A 26,035-nucleotide genomic window follows, 5' to 3' on the forward strand; every position below is an offset into this window, starting at 1 on the left:
AGGCAGAGAGAGATGAGGAGAGAGAAGTCAGCAGGGAAGAGCGGCCAGCCAGGGTCAAGTCAGTCCCTCACATTGGAGAGGGCACATGAAGGGTGAGTCTGTGGCTCCCACCCTGGGGGCCTGCCTTGGCCTCTGTCTGGTATTTGTGTCTGGCTTTCTGCTTCCCCACCCTGTTCAGCTGTCTGCCCGGGTGTCCCCAGCTAGTGTGCAGCGGCTGTCAGAGGGCCTGGATTAAGGGGCTGGCAGAGGGCCTGAACCCGGCCTTTGTTTCCACTTCTGCCCTTCATCTTCTGATCTTCGTTCTTAGTGTTGTTTCACTGATCCAAGCCTTTTAAACTTCCAGGAACCCACATGCCCTCTTAGGATGTGGTTCTAACAGGATGTTTTCACAAGCTATTCCAGTGTGGCGACTGTGAAAAATGTCTACAATTGTTCTAGTACTTTTTTATGTATTGACATTTCATTCTTCTTGAACATTTTGTTATTATTGTGTGCATGTGTGGTCCATGGAGGGCAGCCACATGCCATGGGGAGGTGTGCGTATAGAGGTCAGAGAGCAACTTTGTGGGAATCTTTCTCTCCTTCCATCGTTATGTGGGTTCTGGGGATTGAATTCAAATCACCAGGCTTCTGTCGTCATCTCGCCGGTCCTAAACCTTCCTCTAATCGCCGCCAACTTGAGGCCATTAGAGGACATCCTGTCAAAGTAGGTATCTCTTTCCATCTTGTGGATCCCAGGGATTGAGTTCTGGTGGTAACACCTTCAGGGCAAGCATCTTTACTTGCTAAGACATCTCAACAGCTCTAAGACTTGCTCTGATGCAGAGTAAGGTAGGGATCAGCTATATTTTTCCTGACTGTATATTTAGTCATCTTTGACTACTTTTGAATAATCCATCTTGCTGATTGAAAGGTCTTTTCAGTGATGTGCTTCATTCCCTATTTTGAGGTCCAAAATTTTTGTTTGTTTGGTTTTGTTTTTTCAAGACAGGGTTTCTCTCTGAAACAGTCCTGGCTGTCATGAAACTCAATTTGTAGACCAGGATGGCCTCCAATTCACAGAGATCGAGGTCTGTAGGTTTAACTCTCCTCTCATTGCTTATTTGTGTTTATAGCATTGTCCTTACATTTGCCTTGTAATATTTAATAAGTGCTACAAGCAGTTTGCCATTGTTTTACACCACTAAAGAACTCCCCATGAGACAGCACATGGAATTGTACTGCATTTATAGATTTACCCAAAAGACCACCCGTTGAAGACTGAATCTTCCGTTATGTATTTTAGTATCAAATCAGGGTGCTTTCAGGGACAAATAACCAAATGAATGGAAGCACAGGATCTATGAACCAAAGGCTGAGGGGCCCCCAACTGGATCAGGCCCCCTGAACGGGTGAGACAGTCATTTGGCTTGATCTGTTTGGGAGGCAGCTGTGCGTTGGTGCTGGGTCCTGGGCTCGTTGCATGAGTTGGCTGTTTGAATCCTAGGACTTATGCAGGGACACTTGGCTCGGTCTGGGAGGGGGGGAATGGACCTGCCTGGACTGAGTCTACCAGGTCGATCCCGGTCCTCGGGGAAGACCTTGATCTGGAGGAGGTGGGAATGGGGGATGGGCTGGGGGGAGGGGGGCGAGAAGGGGAGAACAGGGGAATCTGTGGCTATTAGGTTGAACTGAATGGTGTTGTAAAATAAAACAAAATAAAAAAAAATCAGGGTGCTTCACTTAGGATTTGCATATGCATAAGCCTATATATAATATTTACAATTTTTTGTTGTTACAAGTGAGATTAAAAATGATTATTCATTTTTGCTGGACATGGTGGCATATGCCTTTAATCCCAGCACTCCGGAGGCAAAACCAGACAGATGCTCCGTGAGCTCATGGCTAGCATGATCTGCAAAAACGAGTACCAGGCCAGTCAGGGTTACACGGTAAGATCCTGTCTCAAAATACAATTTGCACACATATATATGGATGAGTGTTTTACCTACATGTGTGTATGTATACAATGTGCATATTTGATGCCTCTGGAGGCAAGAAGAAGGCATTAGGTCCTCCTGGAACTGGAATTGCAGATGGTTCTAAGCCACCATCTAGGTACGGGAATTTGAACTCGGGTCCTCTGGAAGACCAATATCTCCCCAGCCTTGAATTTTATTTTATTTTATTTTTATTTTTGAAATGGGAGTTTCCACTCTGCATCTCAGGCTGTTCTGGAATATATTATTGGGGCCTCTAATACATGGTATATTCCTGCTTTAAGTTTCTAAAATGACCACTGTGAGCCATCGCGCCCAGCTGGGACAGGGCTTTCTGAAATTGTACTTTCTACTGATTATTGCTGGATCAATTATTGTTGAACCATAACTTTATTTTTGCACCATAGCAGTTTATGCAAGGACTGTTCTTGAACACTGTTGTGAAAGTCAAGTGTGATGGTGTATTTTTTTTTTAAGGTTTACTTGTGTTTGCTTGCATGTATCTTTGTGCAAGGGTGCCAGATCCCCTGGCACTGGAGTTACAGACAGCCGTGAGCCGCTCTATGGATGCTGGGAATCGAACCCGGGTCCTCTGGAAGAGCAGCCAGTGTTCTTAACCGCTGAGCCGTCTGTCCAACCCACACTTTTAATCTCAACACTGGAAAGCAGAAGGATGACAAATTGGAGACTCTGTATGAAGATCCTGTCTCAGAAAAGCAAGGGTTGAGGATGTGGCTCTGAGGTAGAAGGCTTTCTGTGTTGTCTAGTCTGTGCCAGGCTACACACACACACACACACACACACACACACACACACTACTACGGAATGCCGCTCGCCGAGGTCTTAGGATTCCTGGTGGCTCTTCCTCACTTTGTGGCTGTGCCCGTGTCCTGGAGCTGCTCTGACACTCAGGCCTCTCCTGTCCCCTCCCAGCTGTCCTCTTCCCAACAGGGACAGCCTAGAGAGGACAGGCAGGGCAGCTCACTTTGTTCTGTTCTCTCTGAGCATTGAATCTCTTTTGTTGTTGTTATTGTTACAGAGTCTCTCTGGGTATTCTTGGCTGGTCTGGAGCTCCTTATTTCCAGCTTCCAGAGATCTCCCTGCCTCTGTCTCTCAAGGGCTGGGGTTAAAGGTGTGCACCACAACACCCAACATGCGCGTTGAAATGTTTAAAGCCAAGCACTTATTGTTAATGGGAAATACTTGTAGAAAGCAAAGGGGCACATTTTAGATGCGTAGTGTATGTCACGACTTTGACCATCCTCTTACTCATTAGTGACTGACAGGCTTAGAGTAAGACTTTGGGGTTACAGTTGCTTCTCTTTGCTTATTAGCTCTGTGAATTTAGGCAAGGGACTTCATCTCTCCCAGCTCTGGCTTTTCTCATTGGAATATGGGGGGAAAAAATCCACTCCATAAACTGCTTTGAAGTAGAAAGCCTTTAGTGGCTTTGTTCACACACACACACACACACACACACACACACACACACACACACACACACACACACACACTTTTTTAACTTGCTATATGTGGAAGATGACTTTGAACTTCTGATCCTGGTCCTCCCGCCTGGACCTTCCAAGGTCTGGACTTACAGGCATGTTACCCCCACACCAGGTTTTATACACTGCTGGACATGGACCCCAGGTCTTGGTGTACGCCAGACAAGCACTCTAGCAATGGAGCCTCATCCCCAGACTAGCTTTGCTTTTATTTACTTACAGAATGTACCATGCACCTAACACAGTCCTTCTAAGCACTGGGAAGAGCAGGACACACAAGGTCTGAGTTCCTGAGGGCTAAATTTCAAAGGGAACGGTGTGGGGAAAGCTTAGTCAGTGAAGTGTTTGCCTTGCAAGTGTGAAGACCCAGAAACCCAAGGGGGGAAAATTGTTTCCAGCTCTATCAAAAAACTAACAGTAGCTGGGTGGGGGTGGCGCACACCTTTAATCCCAGTACTCAGGAGGCAGAGGCAGGCAGATCTCTTGAGTTCGAGGCCAGCTTGGTCTACAGAGTGAGTTCCAGGACAGCCAGGACTATTACATAAAGAAACCCTGTCTCAGAAAAACAAAAAACAAAACAAAAAGTAACAGTAAATAATAAACAAGTTAGACAATTCGATAAAAAGATTGCATGGTGGATGGCAGTCACTGGACTGCAATTTTAGGCAGGCTCGTTAGAGAAGGGCTGTTTCCCCTTCACTGTGCCGGGGGTTCAACCCAGGGATTCCCTTAAGGCACGCAAGTACACTCACACTGACATGTAGCCCCTTGTTCCTTAGTCGTGGTGGAGAGAGTAGTATTTGTTCTGCATCTTGAGTGAGGAATGTACAGACAGGTAAGGATCGGGAGAAGGAACCTTCCAGGCAGAGGTAACAGCAAGGTTCAGAAGAGGGTGTGAGGAAGGTGAGGAAGAGCCTGGGAGGCTGGCAGTGGAGGTGGTGGTCTCCACCACTTTCCTAAGCCCCACAGTGATGTCAGTGATGCTCGGGCCACACTGGCATGCAGTCGGCACTTTAAATAACTACCAATGATGGTTAGCAAGAACGTGGCTTCCAAGCTGGGCAGTGGTGGCCTTAATCCCAGCACTCGGGAGGCAGAGGCAGGTGGATCTCTATGAGTTGGAAGCCAGCCTGGTCTACAGAGCAAGTTCCAGGACAGCCAGGGATGATGTACAAAGATACCTTGTCTCAAAAAAAAAAAAAAAAAAAAAAAAAAGTGGCTCCTTCAGTTTCCAATTCCTCTGCCAGAATCAGAGGGAGTACATCTCCTCCTAAAGGCAGCACCATTAGTCACTGTCCAGATCACACATCCACACGCTAGTGATAACCCTGGAGGCATCGAGACACGCAAAGTCTAACCCCCTTTTCCTGTTACACTATCTCCATCTGTCTGCTTATGTCGGAGTCTTGCAGACCGCCTATCACTTATTTAAACTGTGCCTTTCCCCCCATAGCAAGTGTTAACGAAAGGGTGGCCAAGACCAAGGATTTTCTATGATTGCTGCTAAATCACGCTGCCAATGCCTTCCCCTCCCCCTTCTCTTCTTACGTCTTTCTGAGACACGGTCATGTTATAGAGACTTGACTGGCCTCAAACACTTGGCAATCCTTCTGCCTCAGCCTCCTGAGTGCTAGGTTCCAGGCATACGGGACTTTTTAGTTTTTTAGTTAGTTTTCTATTGCTGTGATAAAACACCGTGACGAAGGAAAGATCGTTTTATAGAAGTCTTTACTCGGGCTTAAAGTCCCAGAGGGTTAGAGTCCATGAAGGTGGAGTGACCGTAGGAGCAGGAAGCTGAGGACTACTCACATTTGGAATCAGAACCTCGAGGCACAGAGGAATTTGAAAGGGGAAGAGTGAACTCAAAACCGTGAGTCATTAAACCGGCAAAGCCCAGCTCTAGTGACGCGCCTGCTCCAGCAGGGCCACACCTCTTTTCTTTTTTGGGAGGTGTGTGGGGGGGGGAGGGGTTGCAAGACAGAGTTTCTCTGTGTAGTCCTGGCTGTCCTGGACTCGCTCTGTAGACCAGGCTGGCCTCGAACTCACGGAGATCTGCCTGCCTCTGCTTCCCGAGGGCTGGGATTAAAGACCTGAGTCACCACCACCTGGAAAGGCCACACCTCTTTAAGCCTCCCCCATACAGTGACACAAACTAGAGACCAAGGATTCCACTGTGGGGGCGGCCCCTCCCCCCCACACCCCCCACCCCTCTCCCCGACCCCAAGGTCAGACACCATTTCCTCCTCTCCCTTCCTATCGGTGTGACCGGGGAAGCTCGAGGCAGAAGGAGTTTGGGGGAGCTCAGGTCTGCATAAGCTCATCGGTTAATGCTGAGGTTGGCACAGACCACACTTTGGTAATCACTGTGTTGTTTTTCTACAAGAACAGGTTGTATAAGTAATAGTCAATAACTATGTAAACATCGTGTTATCAGCATTTGGTGTTCTGGTAAACACAGCGTTGACTAATAGTCTCTCCAAGGAATCTCTTAATTGATTGGACTTGTTGAAAATCAATCATTATACTACCATAAAGACCCAAGCAGTCCTGACCTGTGTCCCGTATTCCCCTGGCAGGTGCTTGTACTTTGTTTCATGAGGATGAACCCTAGCTTACACCACTCAGTTACATGCCGAACCTCTCACTGGCCCTTTTGAAACACACTATTATTTTTTTTTCTGTATTTTTTTTAAACAAATAAATAAATAAAACGAAGCACTAATACATTTGGTGGTCCTATCTGTGATACTCCAGAAAAAAAAAAATAGAAAAACAGGCATCCAAAGAGAACAAAATGAAGACTGCAGCTTTGAGTATGGAAACTCTACAGCCTGGTCCAATGCAGACAGTACAATCAGAGAAGAGTTTCTGGGAGTCAGTTCGGGAGGTGGGTCCTGGGTATCCAACTCAGGTCTTCAGTCTTGGGGTAGGTGTCTTTGCTGACTGAGCCCACTCACCAGGCCTTTGTGTGTTACTAAAGACAGCTGAGTTGATAAAGGGAGGTGTTAAGGGTTTAGTTATACTGGGTCAAAGAAATATTCAAGACTCCCGATAAACATGGATAAACTGTTTCACCAAGCCAGACTTTAGTAGCATGTCCAGGTGATGTGTGATAGTTAATCATGATTGTCAACTTGAAAAAAAAAAAAAAAAGTTTTAGTTATGAACCTTTCTCCTTTGTGTAAGGTCCCAGGCCTTCCAACTAGTGAATATGACTTTGCAAACAGTCTTGGAGATGTAACCACATTCAAATGAGGTCATATTGGTTTGGAGTGAGCCCTAACACAGCGAGAGGTATCTTTACAAGAAGAGATTGGGCGTAGTGGCACGCACACCTGTACTTTCAGTGCTCAGGAGTCTGAGGCAGGAGGATTGCTGAGGCACAGATAAAAGAATCGAGAGTGCTGACTGAGGCAGACCTGGGAGTCCCACATTTACAAGTCGCAGGATGCCAAGGAGCCAGTGCAGACGCTGGGAGGTAGACGCGAGAGGCAAGGTGTTTGCCTGAACATTCAGAGGGAACACACGCGGCCCCTGGTGAGAGCTTGATTTCAGACCTCTGCCTTCTAGAACCACCAGAGAGAACACATTCTATTGTTTCCAACCGCCGGGTCCATGGTCTCTTATCACTGCAGCCCTAGAGAGCTAATAAATATAGCATAGAAATGTCAAGTACATTTAGGCTGAAAAACAAGATACATGCAATTGGAATGCGGTCCTTCCCCGGGCACACACTGCTGGAAATGGGATAAGGGAAGTGGACTGTCACTGTCCTTCTGACACTACCATCTTGTATGAGAATTACCATACATTGTCCCGAGTCGCGCCTGTTTCAGAGCTCCGTCCAACTGACCCCTCCCCCCCCACACTTTGCAGCCTGGGTGACCTTATCAGAATCTGATCGCCTCACCCACCTGCGTGAAACCGGTCTGTGGCTTCCTTATTGCACAGACAAGAATATCCAAGTTCCTCTAGCACATCCTCCCCCACTGCCCCCTCCCTCTTCATCTGGGTCCCACTTTTCCCTTTAGCCTCCTTTTTCACTGCCTGGCTGACTCATGGACATGTCAGGTTTGGATGCAGATTCCCTTCCCTGTGGCTTAGCTGACACCCCGGATAGTCCCACGATCTGCCACAATGTTCCTTGCACAGCATTAATGCGAAATATATTGCACCTGTCAGGTTAGTATCCATGGCCCCCTCTAGTGCCCTCTAGTCTATTACTCAGAACTGTCCACAAACCAAAACCACCAGCATTTGATAAAAGATGCAGAATCTCAGGTCCAACCAGAGCTCTGGAATCAGCTATGTCTTTTCATTTATTTATAAATTATTATTATTATTATTATTATTACTATTTTGGTTTTTTGCGACGAGGTTTCTCTGTGTAGCTCTGGCTAGCCTGGAACTTGCTCTGTAGACCAGGCTGGCCTCGAATTTAAAGAGACCCACCTGCCTCTGCCTCCCTGAGTGCTGGGATTAAAGGCGTGCACCACCACTGCCAGGCTGCTGAATATTTTTAAAAAGATGTCAAAGCAATAACAACATATAGCTATCATTATTGCTATTCTCATTATTCAAAGGTCTTCTTTTGAGACAGGTCTTACTCTGTAGCCCAGGCTGTCCAGGAACTCACTATGAGGCAGTCCTCTTACCTCAAGCTCCTGAATACTAGGATTAGAAATGTGAGCTACCAGGCTTGGCTTCCTTCCTTCCTTCCTTCCTTCCTTCCTTCCTTCCTTCCTTCCTTCCTTCCTTCCTTCCTTCCTTCCTTCCATGGTTTCTCTGTGTGAATTCCTGGCTATTCTGGAGCTCCATCTGTAGCCCAGGCTAGCCTCGAACTCACAGAAATCCACCTACCTCTGCCTTCCGAGTGCTGGGATCAAAGGCGCCACCACCGCCAGGCTCAAGCCATTTTTATTCAAAGGAAACTGAATTATCTCCTGGAGATCCCACGGGGTCAAAGAACACTTTCTAGACAGTTTTGCACAGGGGTCTGTCCTACAGTAGAGATTTAACTGCTTGGGGCATCAGATAAATTTCTTGTTTACAAACACGCTTTCCAGGAAAACCTGAAGTAAACAGATCATACAGATTGCATATTTCATCAAAGGCTTCCTTTAAATATCCCTGCATTCCTTACTCATGTTCAGCTCTTCAGTCTTTGTGTTTGAAATGTATGAATGATTAGTCCATTTCTAACCATAAGCAAGCAGAACTTTTGGGGTAAATTTGGCTCATTGTTGTTACTAATTATCTACTTTCAGCTGTCAAGCGAAAGTAGACAATTTTCAGTAGACAAGCGAAGAGGAACCACAGTGACACAGGGATACACCTGGAAAATACTTTGTTCTCAGCTCCACATTCATGTTTCAAACTGCTGGGTCCCAAGTGCCTGCGCCAGGGCTGCCGGCACATGCGCAGTGTACTAAAGCTACCTGACTTAAACAGCTCAGTTCTTCACCACACAGGTCTAGCAGCCTACGAGCTTGGAACAGGTCGTGAGCTATAACTGAAGAGGAGAAACGTTCACTCTTCTGAACTTCACATAATTTGATTATATCTCTTTAAACCGTTAAACTGGGTGCGGTGTCGAATGCCTTTAATCCCTGCACTTGGGAGGTAGAAGTGGGTGGATCTCTGAGTTTGAGGCCAGCCTGGTCTACAGAGCGAGTTCCAGGACAGCCAGGGCTACACAGAGAAGAAACCCTGTCTTGAGAAACAAAGACACACACTGGCAGTTGGGTGTGGTGGTGCACATCCTTGTAATCTAGTACCGGGGAAGTGGAGGCTGGAGACTCACAGGTGTGGGTCACAGGTGTCTGGCTACATGCTGCTCTTTTTGGAGGACCTGAGTTCAGTTCCCAGCCCCCATGTTGAACAGCTTCCTACTTGCCAGGCACCTGCACTCACATGCATACACACACACACACACACACACACACACACACACACACACACAAAATCTTAAAAACAAGTGCCCTTTATGAGCCCCATGCCTGATTTGTGCGGTGTCAGGGATTGAACCAAGGGCTTCGCACAAGCGCTCTACCAACCAAGTCACATCTGCAGCTGGAACTGTCATCTTGGAGCTTGGTCCTCCTCTGTCATGGCTTTTAAAGCCTTATCAGCGCTTTCTGTGTGCTTGTTTTTGTTTCTCCCCCCCCCCCCCAGATTGTAGGAGATTAGAATACTTAATGACAATTTCACTATTTCATTAGCTCCTCTAGCCCCGTGAGTAGTTTTCTTGCATAGCTGGTGTACAATGACATTTTATGAGGTACACAGAGAAGAGGGACGTTTCACAGTTGGCTTCTAATTCTCCTCATTGAACAGCAGACCAGGAAAAAAACATTCTACGCACTGTTTCAAGGGGGAAGTCTTAAAAATGTCACCCATCAATGGCCTGCTTAGACCTGGTCTGAAGTCTACTATACCTTCCTTTTTGTTTTTTTTTTTTTTTTTAAGTAGAATTTGTAGTTCCAGTAAAGGCTCAGGTTTGTCTAAGATTTATATCCTTGATGGATCAACAATCTTTTATAATGATAATATCAGAGGAAGGATGGCCACAGGAAGCCTTGTGGGTAAACAGTGTTATAATTTGCTTTTCTCACTGTGTGTATTCATTACATTTCAGAGCCCGTGTGGTTTAAGCAAGTTTATTAGTTGATGCCATTAATAAATGGACGGTATTCTAATGAACAAAGGAAGTCAATGTGAGCTTTGAGAGGGGTTTGAGGAACCCAGGTCCCACCCCTCCATCAGTAGGGGCCTGTGAAACTCTGGTCACGTGGCGATAATTTGTTTCATACACGCCCCTCCCTATTTACCTCACTCAGAAACATCCAACAACAGCTTTAAAACAAAGTTGCTAAACCCGAGTGGTTTAGTTCACTAGTTCATTAGTGTGTCCGTGCCTCCTCCGGGCCACGCCATAAATAAATATTTGCTAGCTCGTGCGGATTGAACGATTTAAGGAAAACAAACAGGCTCAGAAGCAATCAGGAGCCGACGAACGTAAACAAGAACGGCCAGCTGCGGGCGTTGGGGTCCCCAGCTCCCTCTAACCCTGGCTCCCACGCTGTGCTTACCTGTTACTTTTTTGGAAAATGAAGTCTGAGTTACTGGAGTTTATTTTCCAATAGACCCCCAAACCCAGGCTTAAACTATTGTGAACAACTCCAAGACTCATTGCAGCTGCCTGCATAGAACCCGGAGGGTCCGCATTAAACAGAGCCGATAATAAAGCACTATTTTCTGAGACCTGTGATTGCTAGGAGGGCCCTCTTGGGTCACAGCACTTGCTTCCAGTGGGCCTGCCTAGATTCACTTCAGAGGGGTGTTGCTGTCTGCATAGGGGAGCTTGGGCAATTTAATCTCTATCAAATTATTTTTGCATCTGAAAAGTGGCCAAATTTCCGAGGGTCAGGTTGAGGACAGGACGAGAAAATGCAAACCCAAATCTTTATCATGAAGGCCTCCAAGCCTGATACCTAGAATTATTCAAGTGCCTGCCAGACAGTGAGCCAAGACGTCCCGGTTCCCAGAGAGCCCATCTTCCTCCACAAAGGATTTAGACTTTTCATAGTTGAAGGTGGTCCCTTTTCTGTGCAGTATCAACACATCCAGAGGAAACGTGCGTAGCTTTTCTACAATTCCAGTCCCGCCCCGGAGGACCAGCCCGATGCCCGGCGCCACACTCGCACGCGCCTGCCCTACGCAGACACTATCTCCTCTGTTTTAACCATTTGCAGTCAGTACGCAGCTTTCCCCAAGTTTAACTTTGTACTCGAACTTGGGACTCTGCTCACGTGACGTCTGCTAGTGAAGACCTCGTCTTATCATTTCTTGGAACGATGCATCCACATTTTAGAACGCTGAGAAAAGAAAAAAAAAAAAGTTTTCCCTTCCCCATTCCTTTCCCGGGTTGTTTACATTTGTCTCTAATAGGCGGAGACTAAGAAAGCCGAGGCGCCTGGTCTCACCCCGCCCCCACCTCGCTTCCTAGTAAGATTTTCTGAGCTACTCCTGGAGGGTGCCACTGCTACCGTGGTGGACCGGACCTCTCAAAGTTGATCCTTCTCTGCCACCTTTTTTTTTCTTTTTTTAAGAAAGCAATTTGGGGGCTTGAGCAGGACTCGCCCTTCTTGCGCCCCCCGCTGAGGGTCGGCGCCGAGGCGGTCTGCGGCTTGTCCCGGCAGGTTGCGCTACGGGGCGTCTCGAGACCTGCTCCACTTCGCTCCCGCGCTGCCGCGGCTCGCAGGGGCGGGGACACGGGCGGGCTGACGTCAAATTACGTCACCAGGGAAGTCCCCCCCTTTAAGACCCGGGAGCAGGCGTGGGGCGCCACAAGAGACAGGATTCCTGCGCTCGTGCAGCCCGCGGCAGCTCGGTGCGTCTGGCCCGAGGCACCCTCGGTCCATCTCGCGCAGCCGGAGCCCGGTGGGAGTCGCAGAGCCCAGGTTGGGGACCTCAGTACCCCCGGTGCGCAGCGGAGATCGCCGCGGCGCTTAGGAGATGCCCCGGAGCCAGGCGCGTCCGAACGCGCCATCGAACGCAGCGTGGGCAGGTACCTCTTAGCAGTTCGGCCAGCGGACACCCAGTTGAGGTCAGGGTCGAGGTCACGGTCGGACGGTTCAGCCCTTCGGGGCTCGGGCCAGAATGTTCGCGCCTGCATGTTCGGGCCAAATCGGCTCCCCGGCTCGCGCCTTCCGAGGCGTCTAGAAAGTTCTTCCAGGGCCTCTGCCAGGACTGCGGGCCTCGGGGGGAGCTCAGGCCATCGTGTCATTGGGATGCAGGTGCATTTTAGGCCAGAAAGGATCTTTTCCATCCGCCCGGTGGTTCTCTACTTGCTCAGGTGGTCAGGAGGAGAAAAGAAAATACATGTGCAGGCTGTGGACTGGAAGATAGTTTTAGCCGCAGGTGGAGGTGGGAGAGGCCTCCGGGCCTAGCGCTTCCTTGACAGGCCCTCTTCCTTTCCAGGCCATTTTTGAGAGCCCCCCCTTCATCCCGATTCCCGTTGCCCCTCGGACTCTCCCAGCTATCACACCCTGGATCCATAGAGGCGTGGGGTTGAGACTGACAGTGAGCAGCTTTTTTAACTGTCCAGATTGGGAACGGCAGGGGAATCCAGGAGAATAGTATTTGGTCCTCGACTCTCATCCATCAATTCTTCCCACTCCAGGCACTCACATGCAACTCCCTGTCACTGTTGAGGGTCGGTTCCCCCATCCCATTTTCTTATTTTTTTTCTTTTTTATAAATCTTAATCCAAGGTAACAGTCACCTACCTGCTAAGGGATTGCAACGCTCTGGTCCGGAAATAACTTTGCAGGGCATACTGGTGTTTACTCAGTTACTGGCCCGGTTTCTCCTATGGTTTTATAAGGTCAAGGGGCAATTCAGAATGATACATTGCAAGTGTGAAGGTAGTTAACAAGACCTAGATGGAGAAGCTTTGCCCTTTTTTTTTTTTTTTTTTTGGTCGTGTCCAAGTGTTCTGACCATGTTTCAGGAAGGTCCAACATGAACATGGCATGTCTGGACAGACTTAACGAGCAGCAGGGAGTCCCGAGGTCAAGTAGTGAATGTGTAACTCCAATAAAAATACGTTGCCGGGTGTCCCTGCCTCTAACTCCAGCGCTCAGGACGCTGAGGCAGGAGAATCCTCGTGGACTGTATAGTTTAAGGCCCGGCACTGTTACAGAGTGAGATCCCGGCTCAAAAACTCAATTCCCCCTCCCAAATCAAGGCAGTAGAACTAGGGTGAAGCGCAGTGGTAGAGCCAATGCCCAGCATGTCTGTGGCCTTGAGATCTTTGAGCTGCTTTTTGCCTCTCCCCCTTTTGACAAAGCACTAATCGCTCCTAGAAATACGGACTTCTCAATTTTTATGCTGAATTTTTAAAACCTGCATGTTAATACATTTTACCTTAAAAGAGTGTTCTATGAATATTTCTGAAAATATTTGACCCTGGAACTCATTAAAACATGGCACACTATGAAATCTCTTAGGGCCTCTGGTTTCACTCAGCGGTTACAGAAATTTATCCAAAAATAGGCTTGAGAGCGTGTTTTACTATGTACTTAAAGTTCGCCTTCACTGTCAATTTAAGCAGCGGGCGTCTTGGTTACAAAGTAGACCAGCTTTTTAATTTATATTCATTAATTTTGGACACAGTCTTGAGGGGTACGAGAACAACCAGAATTGGGTCTTGGAAATATTTTTTTAAAGTAGACTGATTTTATATTAGTTTTACTTGTAACAGTATTTTCTTAATATTCAGTTACTTTAATTATTCTTAGCATTATTCAGCTATTAGAATAGCTAAATTCTAAAAGGTAGTAAGACATGAATTTAACGTTTCTTCTGTTTCTTTTCTATAGATGTGAAATAGTACAAAGTAGGCTTGTAGGGAAACAAGTTTGGTTTTAAATTTTTTCGGGACTGTGGGCTTTTATAGTAAAATTTTATAAGGAAAAAATCAAGTTTTTAAAGGAGGGCATCATTGAGCAATGACACTTTGCCATTTGAAAAGCAGATCTACGGCGCATGTTTTCAGAAACCCAACTTCTGTTCCCTGGTCAATCTTAAGTGAGAGATAAAAGGGAGACCTCACTGTGTTGGCTAATGTGAACGTCTGTATTTGTAACTTTTGTATTGATCTATCAGGGTTGGTGTGTGGGTGCACACAATTCTAAGTCCTTAGGGAAACAAGCATGCCCAAATAGCATCCTAGGATGCTGCCTAGGTGGGTGTGCTAACTTGCGGGTCACGGGTTGGCTTGCTGTCAGTGTTAATTTCCAGGGCTTGCTTCCTTTTTAGAGCTAGCGCCCGAGTTCGCAGCTCAGCTCAGGAGGATCGGAGACAAACTGTATTCTGCGCGGTGTGAACCCGACATCACTGCGGTGCTGGCGGAGATGCCTGGCAGGAAGGCGCGAAAGAGCGCGACCAGGAGCTCAAGCCCAACGCCGGATTCAGAAGGTGCGGGCTCGGGCGCGGCGGGGCTGCGGAGGCCAGGCTTAATCCGTTGGAGCTCGCGCCTGCCTGGCGCGTGCCTTAGGAACCCCATCAGAAAGTTCTCGAAGCTGCAGCAGCTTGCGTGTTAGCCAGGCTTCTGTCCACTGCACGTTGCCCATCTCCACAGCTGGTGGGGGCGGGGAGGGGCCGTGCAGCCGGCCACCCTAGATAGTCACTGGCAAGCCTCCCCGGCGCTGCTGGAGGCAGGGCATCGTCGTCCCTGGGATCCCAGCTCAGAGGACTTGTCACCTGTCACCGTCAATGCCCCCACTCCTGGGACTAACAAAAGCAGTTCTTAAGCTGCTTCTGGACCCGGTTCTCCCATTCTGGGCTGTTTAAGGTTTAAAGACACCCCGTAGGGATGCCTGAGTTCTGGAACCCAGGGGGCCTTCCTCCTTAGTTAACATTTTTACGGTCCCTGTTGGGAAGGTTGGATGAGAGCATGGGGCTTAGCAGGTGGGGAGGAGTTCTTTTTTGCATTCTCTTGTCTCCGATTGCATCACTGTGTTCTCAGCCCACCCCGTCTTTTCGCCCCCCACCTTTTTCTTTCTTGTGAATCTCATCAACACAGGTCTGCAGTCAGCGGCTTAGGGGCCGGAACTCTGTAGGTCGGACTGCTTTTCCTTCAGACACCTGCAGTAGTAGACTTTTCGCTCCTTTATTTCTCAGCCCGGTAGGCGTGCTGAGAAAGTGTTACAGAGCTAGTGTGCTGACGGCTTAATTGGCGTTAGGTCAGCTTTCTCTGGTGCTTCCTTGGATGGAAGACATTCAGTCCACCTTTTGGGATGTCCGGGAGTTCTTTTGTTCACGTTCCCAATTGGGTGCTGGATAGTGGGTTTTTTTTTGGGGGGGGGGGTGTGGCAGGGAACAGGATCTCATTTAGTAGTAGCTGACCTTGAGCTGTCTGGTTCTCCTGTCTATCTCTGGGATTGACAGCTTGTGTGCCACTACGTCCATTTAGGCAGCGCAGTACCACCTGACCCACCACCCTGATGTTTTTATTTATTTATTTTACATATATATATATATATTTTTTAGACAGGGTTTCTCTGTGTAGTTTTGGTGCCCGTCCTGGATCTCGCTCTGTAGGTCAGGCTGGCCTCAAACTCACAGAGATATGCCTTGGCTCTGCCTCCCGAGTGCTGGGATTAAAGGTGTGCGCCACCGCCGCCCAGCAGCCCTAATGTTTTTTAAAAGGGTTTTGTGCTAATATAACCCACTTAACTGAACTGAAAAGAAATGTCTGTTTTCCCCCATGTTTAGCCTTGAAGCCCACAAAGAAAGACACGTACAGGAATTAGGCAAGTGCCATCATATGGGTTAAGGAAGGGGTCACTTGCCTCTTGTTGGCTGAAATGTAGTTTCAAATGTTTTCTTTACTGCATAGTCAGAGCTTACATTTATTTTGTGCCTTCATAAGTTTGCCAAGTCATTTTTGAAAACGCTGTCATTTTTGAATTTGTAGTTTTAAAGTTCATTGCCTTAAAGTGAATCAAAGTGGTCAAAATGATTCCTAAGATCTCTGTCAATTATGAAAGAAAATTGAAATTATGATCAATATTCAATTTATTTAGCAGAAAGCTTACTAGGGGACTCAATTACTTGAAAGCATTTTTCTTAATAACATCCAGCCAATCACTATACTTAAGTTGACAGAAAGCAGTAAATATGGGAATCACTCTTCTCTGCTTAAGACAATGGATTGATACAGACTGGGCTTGTAGAAATAAATTGGCTTAGCCCACAATGTAAATTTGAAAATGATTTTAGAAGGCTAGGCTGCAAGTCCAGCACACAGTACTAGGGAGGATCAGGAGTTCAAGGTCATCAGCTACAAATGCAGGTTAAGGCCAGAGGCTATTTCAAATCAACAAAATAAGTTTGTTTTAAAATGTAAACCCCAACTTTACAGTAAGCTTATATGATTCTTATGGGGGGAAAAGAGTTCCTAAAGACTCTATATTTTTCTGCTGTGAGGGAGGCATGAGTTAGGAGATAATGCCATTTGAAGATCAAGTCTACTTGAAAATAGGACAAGTGCTTGGACTTTGGCTTTTGTTCTTTGCTGGACCTTATGAGAAAAGGATGACATCATGTGAGACCACAAAGGGCTACTGACTAATGGTACTGCTGATAAAAATTTAATGCGTGTAATTTTTATATTTGGAGGAGAACTGACCTTATCTAGGGAGCTTTTAAAAAATCAAAACAAATGTTTATACTCTTACCTGATCTTATGTGTGTTTATATCACCATATTGGGGAAGTCAGGTGCACTAAAGTTGAAGTGGTCTGTGAGAGCCTCAGCTTGTCAGAGCAGTGTGCTAACTCTTGCTGGTTTACAGTTGAACTGTTGTCCAAGTTAATGTTTATGTTTGTTCTTTTTCAGACCTGGAAGATGAGTGTGTTCAACTCCGGAGAATTGGAGACAAACTGAATTTATGGCAGAAACTTCTGAATTTTATTTCCAAGCTCTTTAATTTAGTAACCTGAGTTCTTCAAACCTTTTTGCAAGAAGGGACTCCCAGAAAGGAAGTTCCCAGTTGGTGCAAATGTCTATTATAGGATGGACTGTGATGTGACGGAGAGGGATATAGGAGGTTCCCTGAGCACGGATAATGAATGAGATGGAAATGAATTTCTTCAGGAAAGTTTTCAGAAATCGTCCTTTGAGATGTGATAACGGGAAACCACATTTATTTTAAAAACAAGACTAGAGGAGTCATGGAAATAGGGACGTAACTAGGAATACACCTGTCTTTCAAGAGTTGGTCTGGAGTTTTTGCGAGAGGTTATTGTCAAAAGCCATGGGGAGGGGTGTGGCAAATGATTGCCTCAGGGTGGAGGAGAGTTGTTGAGCATTGCTTTTCCCTACTTGACAGTAACTCCAGAGTACTGTGTACTGTTGAGTTTCATCCACTTAATCTGCTGAGAGGAAACATTTCATTTTTGTTAACATTAAGTGTTATAGTGAATATTGATTTCATAGGTCACCATGAACCTCTTGTGCCTGTCTAGGTGACTTTTAAGTGTGTTACTGTAACCATTAACTGGAAAGTATGGAAAACTACCAAGTCACTGAAAGAAAAAGAAACGTTAGAAGTATATCAAGGTTACTTGGTGCCAGTAAAATTCTTGCAGATTGACTATTATGTGATAAAAAGAGAGTTGAGATTTTATGTAACCTGAGACAATGAAAAACAAGAAACTTTTTTAAGTTGATACAATTAAAACTTAGTAAAAGATTCATAAGAAGTTCTTAAAATTTTACCTGCCACAAGTATTTCTTAGAGGTTTGTTGTTGTTGTTTATTTTTTTGTTTTGTTTTTGTATTTTTTGAGACAGGGTTTCTCTGTAGCTCTGGCTGCCCTGGAAACTCTAGACCAGGCTAGCCTTCACTCAGAGATCCACCCATCTCTGTTTCCCGAGCCCTCACTACCACACCAGCTTTAGAGTTTCATTTTCAATCTGGGCTATAAATGTGAAACTCAAACTAGTCAATAACAAATCAGTCCTGGTTAACAAAGGCAAGAGACTGGAATAGACATTTCCCTGAAAGGCACGCAGATGGCCCAAAGATGAGTGATTCAGAGAAATGTAAACAAAAACCACCGTGAGATGATCTTATACTCTCTGGATTGACTGTTACCAAAAACGAAAGATGACAAGCATGGAAAGGACTGAAGAAGAGAAGGGATTTCTGCATAGCTTCGTTAGTGTTGTAAGGCAGGACGCCTAGTTTGTAAACTAGCATTGAGGTTCCTTTAAAGCTAAGACACCCTAACCCCAGCTGTCCCACTACTGAGTACATACGCAAAGGTGTTGAAATCTGTCTGCTGAAGGGATGTCTTCATTTTTTATTACTTGTATTAGCTAAGACTCGGAAACTGTCAAAGGCTGAGAGGGTTTTAAAAGCGGGAATATAAACAAAATTGAGCCTTAAAAAGCAGGAGATGTTATTTGTCAAACATGGATGTTAGATAACCGAGCTGCCTCTAGAGACAGCACTCTGCTCCTGTCGTTTATATTTTGACAAAAGGCCATGTCAACAAATAGGATTAAGATGGCTGTGGGGGTGGGCTGGGGGATGAGCAAATGGCCACCCCAGTCTTAAGTGCAAAGCTGGATAGTCTTTTATACAGCAAGGTGACGACAGTGAGTGCATACTTGACAAGAACTGAAAAGATGTTGCCTGTTCTGTCCACAAGGAAGTGACACCCGCAGAAGTGATGGGATGGGATATTCTCATAACTCTGTTTGATCTTTCCCCACGGTGTCCGCGTGCGTTGAAACTCAACCCTGTAAACGCATTTAATTTGTCTGTTAACGAAAACTAAAAATTGTCCAAAAAGGGAGATAATCTCACGATTGAGTTTTACCAGGAATAATATTTATTTTACTTATTTATAATTGAAGTATTGCTGTTTCGTTTGAACATGTGTGCCAGTTTCATTTTTGTTATGAGACAAGGGTTTCATAACCATGTGAAGGGTGTCACAGAACTAGTCACTTTGGAAGAACTTACCTCAGTTGTTAACGGGCCTCAGCATTAAGGTTGTTTACTTTGAAGATTTTTTTTTTCTTGGCCTAAAGGCAGACATTTTGCCAAATGGGTATTTATGGTCTGTGACTGTATTTATATGTATGTTTCCGAAAACTGATATTGTAGTCTGAACTATTAAATAGAGTTGGATACTGTAGCAGCTATTGAAAAATACTGCCAGTCTTCCCGTGTGTTTTATGTAAATTTAGAAGTTTATTATTAAGCACACAGACATCTCGTGTGTGTGTTTGAGTGCATGTTTGTGTGGGAAGGTGTGTATCAGAGGTCAATGGTTACTCCACATTTTTAAAAATACTATATATGTGTGGTTATATACATGGTGCTTTAATGAGGCCACAATGCACCTTTTATTTTGGTTTGGTTTTTTCAAGACAGGGTTTCTCTGCGTAGCTTTGGAGCTGTCCCAGAACTCACTCCGTGGACCAGGCTGGCCTGGAACTCACAGAGATCCACCTGTCCATGCCTCCCCCAGAGTGCTGGGACTAAATGTGTGTGCCACCACTGCCTGGCAACTTTTAAAAAGTTACATTTATCTATTGGGGTGCGCGCGTGCGTGCGTGCGTGCGTGCGTGCGTGCGTGTGTGTGTGTGTGTGTGTGTGTGTGTGTGCAGGTCAAAGGACAGTCTGTGAAGCAATCCTTTCCCTCCACTTTGGATCCCGGGATGGAATGTTGTCATGGCTGCAGGTGTCTTTATCTGCTTAGCTGTATTGGCTCATAGAAGACAGCTTTCAGGAGTTGGTACTCTTTCCATCAAGGCGTATGTGACTAGCACATTTACCCACTGAGCACTGGGATTAGAGGGCCATGCTGCTCTGCTCAGCTTTTGATTTTGTTATATTTTTTATTGTTTGAAACAATTTTCAAATCAAATATGTTGATAATATTCTTCTCTCCCAATCCCCTCCCCGTGCCTACCACCCAACTAACTTTTTTTCTCAAAAAACAATACAATAGCAACCACCACCACCACCCCGAAAAAAATAAAACAGGAAAACAAAGCCACATCCAAAAAGAAAAATAAATATCAAACTGTAACCAAATAAAAGCACAAACTGTGGAGCCCAATTACATGTTGATCAACTACTGAATATGAAGCCTGTCCTGGAGTGGTTGATATACTTTCTAGTGTCACTGGGAAGACTGATTTTCCCTCTCCCAGCAGAGGTGACCATTCAGTTGTTAACCTTAACCCTAGTGGTTAGGTTTTCATTTATTCATTTTTTAAAAATACAACAAAACAAACTATGATAAGATTAAAAAGCTACCACATGGAAGTTGGACAAGACAAACCAATAGAAGAAAAAGAGCCTAAGAGAAGACACAAGAATCCAAGAGCCACTCACTTGCACACCCAGGAATCCCATAAAAGAAACACTAAACCGGAAGCCATGTGCACAGGCAGAGGGCTGGAGCATGCCCTGTGCATGCCGCCACAGTCTGAGTTCATAGGAGCTTTGCTGATGTAGAGGGCCTTGTTTTCTTAGTGTCCTCCATGCCCTCTGACTCACACTCTTCCTGACTCCTCTTATGAGGGAGGAAGGGGGCTGGTGGTGTTTTCCTGGGCTCTGAGGGGAGGGATTATGTTTCAAAGTAGTGTCTGGCTCTGGGTCTCCATACGTGTTCCCATCTGCTGCAGGAGGAAGCTTCTCTGATGATGGCTGAGAAAGGCACCAATCTATGAGTGTAGAAGAATATCTTCAGGAGTCATTTTATCATTGCATTTTTTTCCCCTTTAGATCATTATTGTTTAGTTTTACCCTAGGTCCCTGGGCTATCTAGTCTCGGGTTCTTGGTCACCCAAGCAGTGTCAGGTATGGGTTCCATCTTGTGGAGTGGGTATTAAGTCAAGTCAGTAACTGGTTATACCCACAAGCTTTGTGCCACCATTGCCCTAGTATATCTTACAGGCAGTTACATCATTGTAGATAAAGACTTTGTGGCTGGCTTGGTGGTTATGTTTCTCTTTTGAGAACGGGTGCACACCCTCAATCCCAGCGTTGGACAGGCAGAGGCAGGCTAATCTCCGAGTTCAAAGCCAGTCTGGTCTACTTGGAGAGTTCAAGGGCTACAGAGAGAGAGATCCTGTCTTAACAAACAACAAAAAAAACGAGAAAACACTCGGCGTGATGTCAAGGTGCCCTGAGCATAGTGGGCTAAGAAGTGTGGCTGCCCTGCCCCTTGCCTCAGCCGAGCTGCTGCATGGGTCCCATCGCACTGAGCTGCTCTGTGGTTCCAGTTGCGCTGACCTCATGCCTCTCCCTCTGCCTCCAGCGCTCGGCCTGCAAGGATTGCTTCATCCTAAACCAGTCATGTGCAGAAGTAGGCATAATGCGGTGACCTTCCTCTTTGAATGTGAGAACTAGGAAACAGACTTCTGAAGCCTTATCTTTACCTCTATCCTCACAGCGTCTCATGACCTGAGGGGAGGGAGTGTAAACTGCCTCCTTTAACAGGAAGTGAGGGATAAAGAGTTTTTTTTGGGGGGGAGACCCCGCCGAAGTGGGGAAGCAGCTCCCTGAAGGTTGGGAGTTCTTTGCAGGAAGAGGCTCGCACAGAGATTGCTGTGTAAGACTGTGCAAGAGAAATTCCCGGCTTCAAAGCTTTCAGAGCTAGAATTGTGTGTCCGGAAGAACAAGTGGAGACTTTAATATAGAGTTCACAAACTTGACATATGTGAATTTGTGTTTGTGTGTGTGTGAGTGTGTGCATGCCAGAGTGTGGGAATGCCAGTTTGGAGGCTGGAGGAGGTCCCATTCTATCTTTTTCTTTTGAGACAAGGTCCCTCACTGAGCCTGGAGCCAGTGAGTCCTAGCTATCCTCCTGTTTGCCAGCACATACACACACACACACACACACACACACACACACACACACACACACACACCTGCCCCATTCCTCACTTTGGCTTTTTACATAGGTGCTGGCATCCAAACTCAGGTCCTCAGGCTTATGCGGCAAGCACTCTTTCCCACGGAGACATCTTATCCAGGCTTGGACAGTTTTGAGACAAGAGTCTCACTCTGTTGCCAAAGCTAGAATTGACTTGAACTCCAGGTCTGCTTGCCTCTGCTTTCTCAGTGTTGGGGCTGCAAGGATGGGTCATACGCCACGCCCTTGGAGAACCACATTTTAATGTTTAAAACATTCCCCCAAAGAGCTAGATACGGTGGCTCATGCTTGTTATCATATAGCATCTAGGAGGCTAAGGCAAGAGGGTGTTTGAAGGGGCTCTGGCAGGCCTTGCCCATCCCTCTTCCCTCTCCTTTGTGAACCACAGATTACATCCCTAAAAGCTAGCCACCAAGGTCTATTCCCTCATTTGGACACTTTCTTATGCCAGACTCATTCTTAAGGCTGACTACCAAGGTCCCGCTATCAAAATATTAAAGTCCAGCAATCAAAAGCCCCCTTTTGTCTGCCCTAATTAACATGCCCAATCAAACCAACTCATCCAACATGGGATTTCCCCCTTTCCCTTTATAAACTGCCATTTTCTTCAAGAAACTAGACATCAAAATGCCGGCCGGACAATCCAATTAAAAAAAAATGGACTACAGAGCTAAACAGAGAATTCTCAACAGAAGAAGTTCAAATGGCTGAAAGACATTTAAGGAATTGCTCAACATCCTTAGTCATCAGGGAAATGCAAATCAAAAGGACTCTGAGATACCATCTTACACCTGTCAGAATGGCTATGATCAAAAACACTGATAACAGCTTATGTTGGAAAGGATGTGGAGCAAGGGAAACACTCCTTCACTGTTGGTGGGAGTGCAAACTTGTACAACCACTCTGGAAATCAGTATGGCGGTTTCTCAGAAAATTGAGAATCAATCTACCTCAAGTCCCAGCTATACCACTTTTGGGCATATACTCAAGGAATGTTAAATCATACCACAAGGACACATGCTCAACTATGTTCATAGCAGCATTATTTGTAATAGCCAGAACCTGGAAACAACCTAGATGCCCCTCAACCGAAGAATGGATAAAGAAAATGTGCTACATATACACAATGGAGTACTATTCAGCAGAGAAAAACAATGACATCATGAGGTTTGCAGGCAAATGGATAGAACTAGAAAATACCATCCTGAGTGAGGTAACCCAGACTCAGAAGGACAAACATGGTATGTACTCACTCATAAGTGGATACTAGATGTAAAGCAAAGTATAACCAGACTGCAACCCACAGCTCCAGAGAAGCTAGTTAACGAGGAGGTCCCTAAGAGGGATGCATGGATCACCCTGGGAAGGGGAAATAGATGGAATCTCCATGAGCAAAATGGGGGTGAGGGGGGAGATAGAGGGGAGGGGATGGGGGTTGAGAACATAAGGGAACAGGATGGTCAAACTGAAACAGGGACAGAATGGGAGAGCAAGGAAAGAGAGACTATGATAGAGGGAGACATCATGGGGATAGGGAGAAACCAGGTGCTAGGGAAGTTCCCAGGAATCCACAAGGATGACCCCACCTTAGACTACTAGCCATAGTGGAGAGGGTGCCTGAACTGGCCTACCCTAGTAGTTAGATTAGTGAATATCCTGTCATCATAGAGCCTTTCATCCAGTAACTGATGGAATCAAATGCAGAGATCCACACCAGGTCGAACTCCAAGAGTCCAGTCAAAGTCAGAGAAGAGGGAGTCTATGAGCAAGGGGCATCGAGATCACGATGGGGAAACCTACAGAGACAACCAAACCAAACTAGAGAGAACTCATGCACTTTAGATCAACAGCTGTGGATCCTCCATGGGACTGGACTAGGCTCTCTGCAGAGGCGAGACATTTGTGTAGCTTGACCTGCTTAAGGGGTCCCCTGACAGTAGGATCAGGATCCAAACCTGGTGCATGAGCTGGCTTTTTGGAGCCCAGTGCCTATGGTGGGACACCTTGCACAGCCTTGATGCGTGGGTGGGAGTGGGTGGGGGAGGGAGGGTTGGGGGAAGGGTGTTGGACCTGCCTCTACTCAATGTACCAGGCTCTGCTGACTCCCCACAGGAGGCCTTGCCTTGGAAGAGGTGGGAATAGGGGATGGGTTAGTGGGGGAAGGCTGAAGGGTGGGAGGAGGGAGGAGAGGGGGATCTGTGGTTGGTATGTAAAATGAATAAAAAATTTCTTAATAATAAAAAAAAAGAAAAAAGAAAAAAAAACAAACCGCCATTTTCCTATGGGCCACACCTGTCTCCTCTCTATCCAGAGGCACTCCTTCGTCCCTCCTGCAAATACCCCTGCCTCCTCTCCCTTGTCCTCTGTCTCTTATTTCCTGCCCTTTGTCTTTCTGGGGCAAATAAATCTCTATTGTGCTGAGAACTTGGTCTTGGTGTGCCCTGTGCCAATTCCAGTCCTTTCAATGTCAAGTTGAAGGCCAGTCTAGACCACACAGCTAAGATCCAGTCGAGAAAGAAAAGATCTCAAGGAATCCACAGGGTTGTATTTGTTGGATGAAACAGAGAGCATTTTTTAAAACAAATATTTATTTATTATGTATATGGTATTCTGCCTGCATGTGTCCTTGCAGACCAGAAGAGGGCACTAGATGTCATTACATATGGTTGTGAGCCACCATGTGGGTGCTGGGAATTGAACTCAGGACCTCTTGAAGAGCAGTCAGTGCTCTTAACCGCTGAGCCATCTCTCCAGCCCCAAAGAGAGCATTTTTATCTGCATTCACTTTTGTATTACTATTGTTTATTTATCTGTGTGTGTAGGGGGGTGCCCATGCCATGGTGTGCCTGACTGTGGCAGTCAGAGGACAGCTTGCCGAATTGATTCTCCCCTTCCACCATGTGGTTCCTTGAATTGATCACAGGTCTCAGGCTTGGCAGCAAGTGCCTCCTTCATCTGCCAAACACTCTCACTGGTTTATTCTGGCTTGTTGCTGTTTTGAGACAAGACCTCACTGTGTAACACTGGCTGGTGTTGAACTCACTACTTGTACCAGGCTAGCCTCCAACTTACATTGATATCCTTGACTTTGCTTCCAGCGTGCTGGGATTACAGGCTTGGGCCACTGTGCCCTGGTTTACCTTACATTTTTTTTTTTTCTTGAGATAGAGTATTCTTTAGCCCAGATTGGTCTCCAAACTTGTTATGTAGCTGAGACTGGTCTTGTTCTCCTATTCTACTGACTCTACCTCCCAATTGCTGGAATCAGAAATGTGTGCCTCCATAGCAGGCTGTATTTATCTTTAAAAAAAAAAAAATACAGCTCTGTATATTTCAAACATTCTAGCTATCTATCCATCTCTCATTCATCTATCTTATCCTTCTATCTGTCGTCCAGTCACCTACCATTTATATATCTATCTTCTATAGAAATCATCTGATAAATTGTTTTTCAGGTGAATGCCCTGGTTTATTGTGCTGTGGGTTTGAGACTCTTACAACAACTCCAGGGCCCTCTCCTATGCCCACACAGGAGGAACATAAATGGTGAAAAAAAAAAAAAAATCTCATTAAACGCCTCAAATCTTTGTCAAAGGAGCATCCATCAGAATGATAGCTTGATGTTGACATCTTAAAGTGGTGATTAAGCTGGGAATGGTGGCCGGCACCTTCAGTTCCAGCTCTAAGGTGGCAGAGGAAGAGGGATCTTCAGCTGGAGGCCGCCTTGGACTACCTAAGGAGACACTGTCCCAAAAAACCCTTACAGACAACCACAACCACAAGTGAATCAAGACAACATTATAGGCAGTACTGCAATGCCAGGAACCCGCTGCTTGGCTCCTGGGCTCCCAAGGCAGAAACATTGAGCAACATGCCCTTGGGAAGGCAACCCGGCTGCGTCAGAATTATTGGGGAAGTAAGAGGCTCACAGCATCCTCGATCGTCAGGATCCTTGTGGGTTGATTGGAAAGAAGGGAAGGCAAAGGGACCAGAGGAAGAACTCCTGAGTGGTTGTGGTCCAAAGAGTCCCCGCTGAGCTCCTTGCCCACAGTACTGAAAGGAACTGAGGAGTTTGCGAA

General features: G+C 46.1%; 1 protein-coding gene across 1 annotated transcript; it reads left to right on the plus strand.

The window, feature by feature from the left end:
* The first annotated feature begins 11,812 nt into the window (after positions 1 to 11,812).
* Pmaip1 (phorbol-12-myristate-13-acetate-induced protein 1) lies at positions 11,813 to 19,219 on the plus strand. The gene is made up of 3 exons (XM_015997626.3): positions 11,813 to 12,053; positions 14,309 to 14,467; positions 16,892 to 19,219. Exons 1-3 carry the CDS (start codon positions 12,002 to 12,004, stop codon positions 16,993 to 16,995), a joined length of 315 nt encoding a protein of 104 aa, XP_015853112.1. The 5' UTR covers positions 11,813 to 12,001; the 3' UTR covers positions 16,996 to 19,219.
* The last annotated feature ends 6,816 nt before the right edge of the window (positions 19,220 to 26,035 follow it).

Source organism: Peromyscus maniculatus, chromosome 19, assembly GCF_049852395.1.
Source record: "Peromyscus maniculatus bairdii isolate BWxNUB_F1_BW_parent chromosome 19, HU_Pman_BW_mat_3.1, whole genome shotgun sequence".
Classification (NCBI taxonomy): domain Eukaryota; kingdom Metazoa; phylum Chordata; class Mammalia; order Rodentia; family Cricetidae; genus Peromyscus; species Peromyscus maniculatus.

What these genes read in the sequence shown, in the direction of transcription:
- Pmaip1 (XM_015997626.3), top strand. Translation starts at nt 12,002, where the DNA reads ATGCCCCGGAGCCAGGCGCGTCCGAACGCGCCATCGAACGCAGCGTGG. An exon ending in ATCGAACGCAGCGTGGGCAG is followed by an intron (nt 12,054 to 14,308) that starts GTACCTCTTAGC and finishes CTTCCTTTTTAG; the next exon opens with AGCTAGCGCCCGAGTTCGCA. An exon ending in CCCAACGCCGGATTCAGAAG is followed by an intron (nt 14,468 to 16,891) that starts GTGCGGGCTCGG and finishes GTTCTTTTTCAG; the next exon opens with ACCTGGAAGATGAGTGTGTT.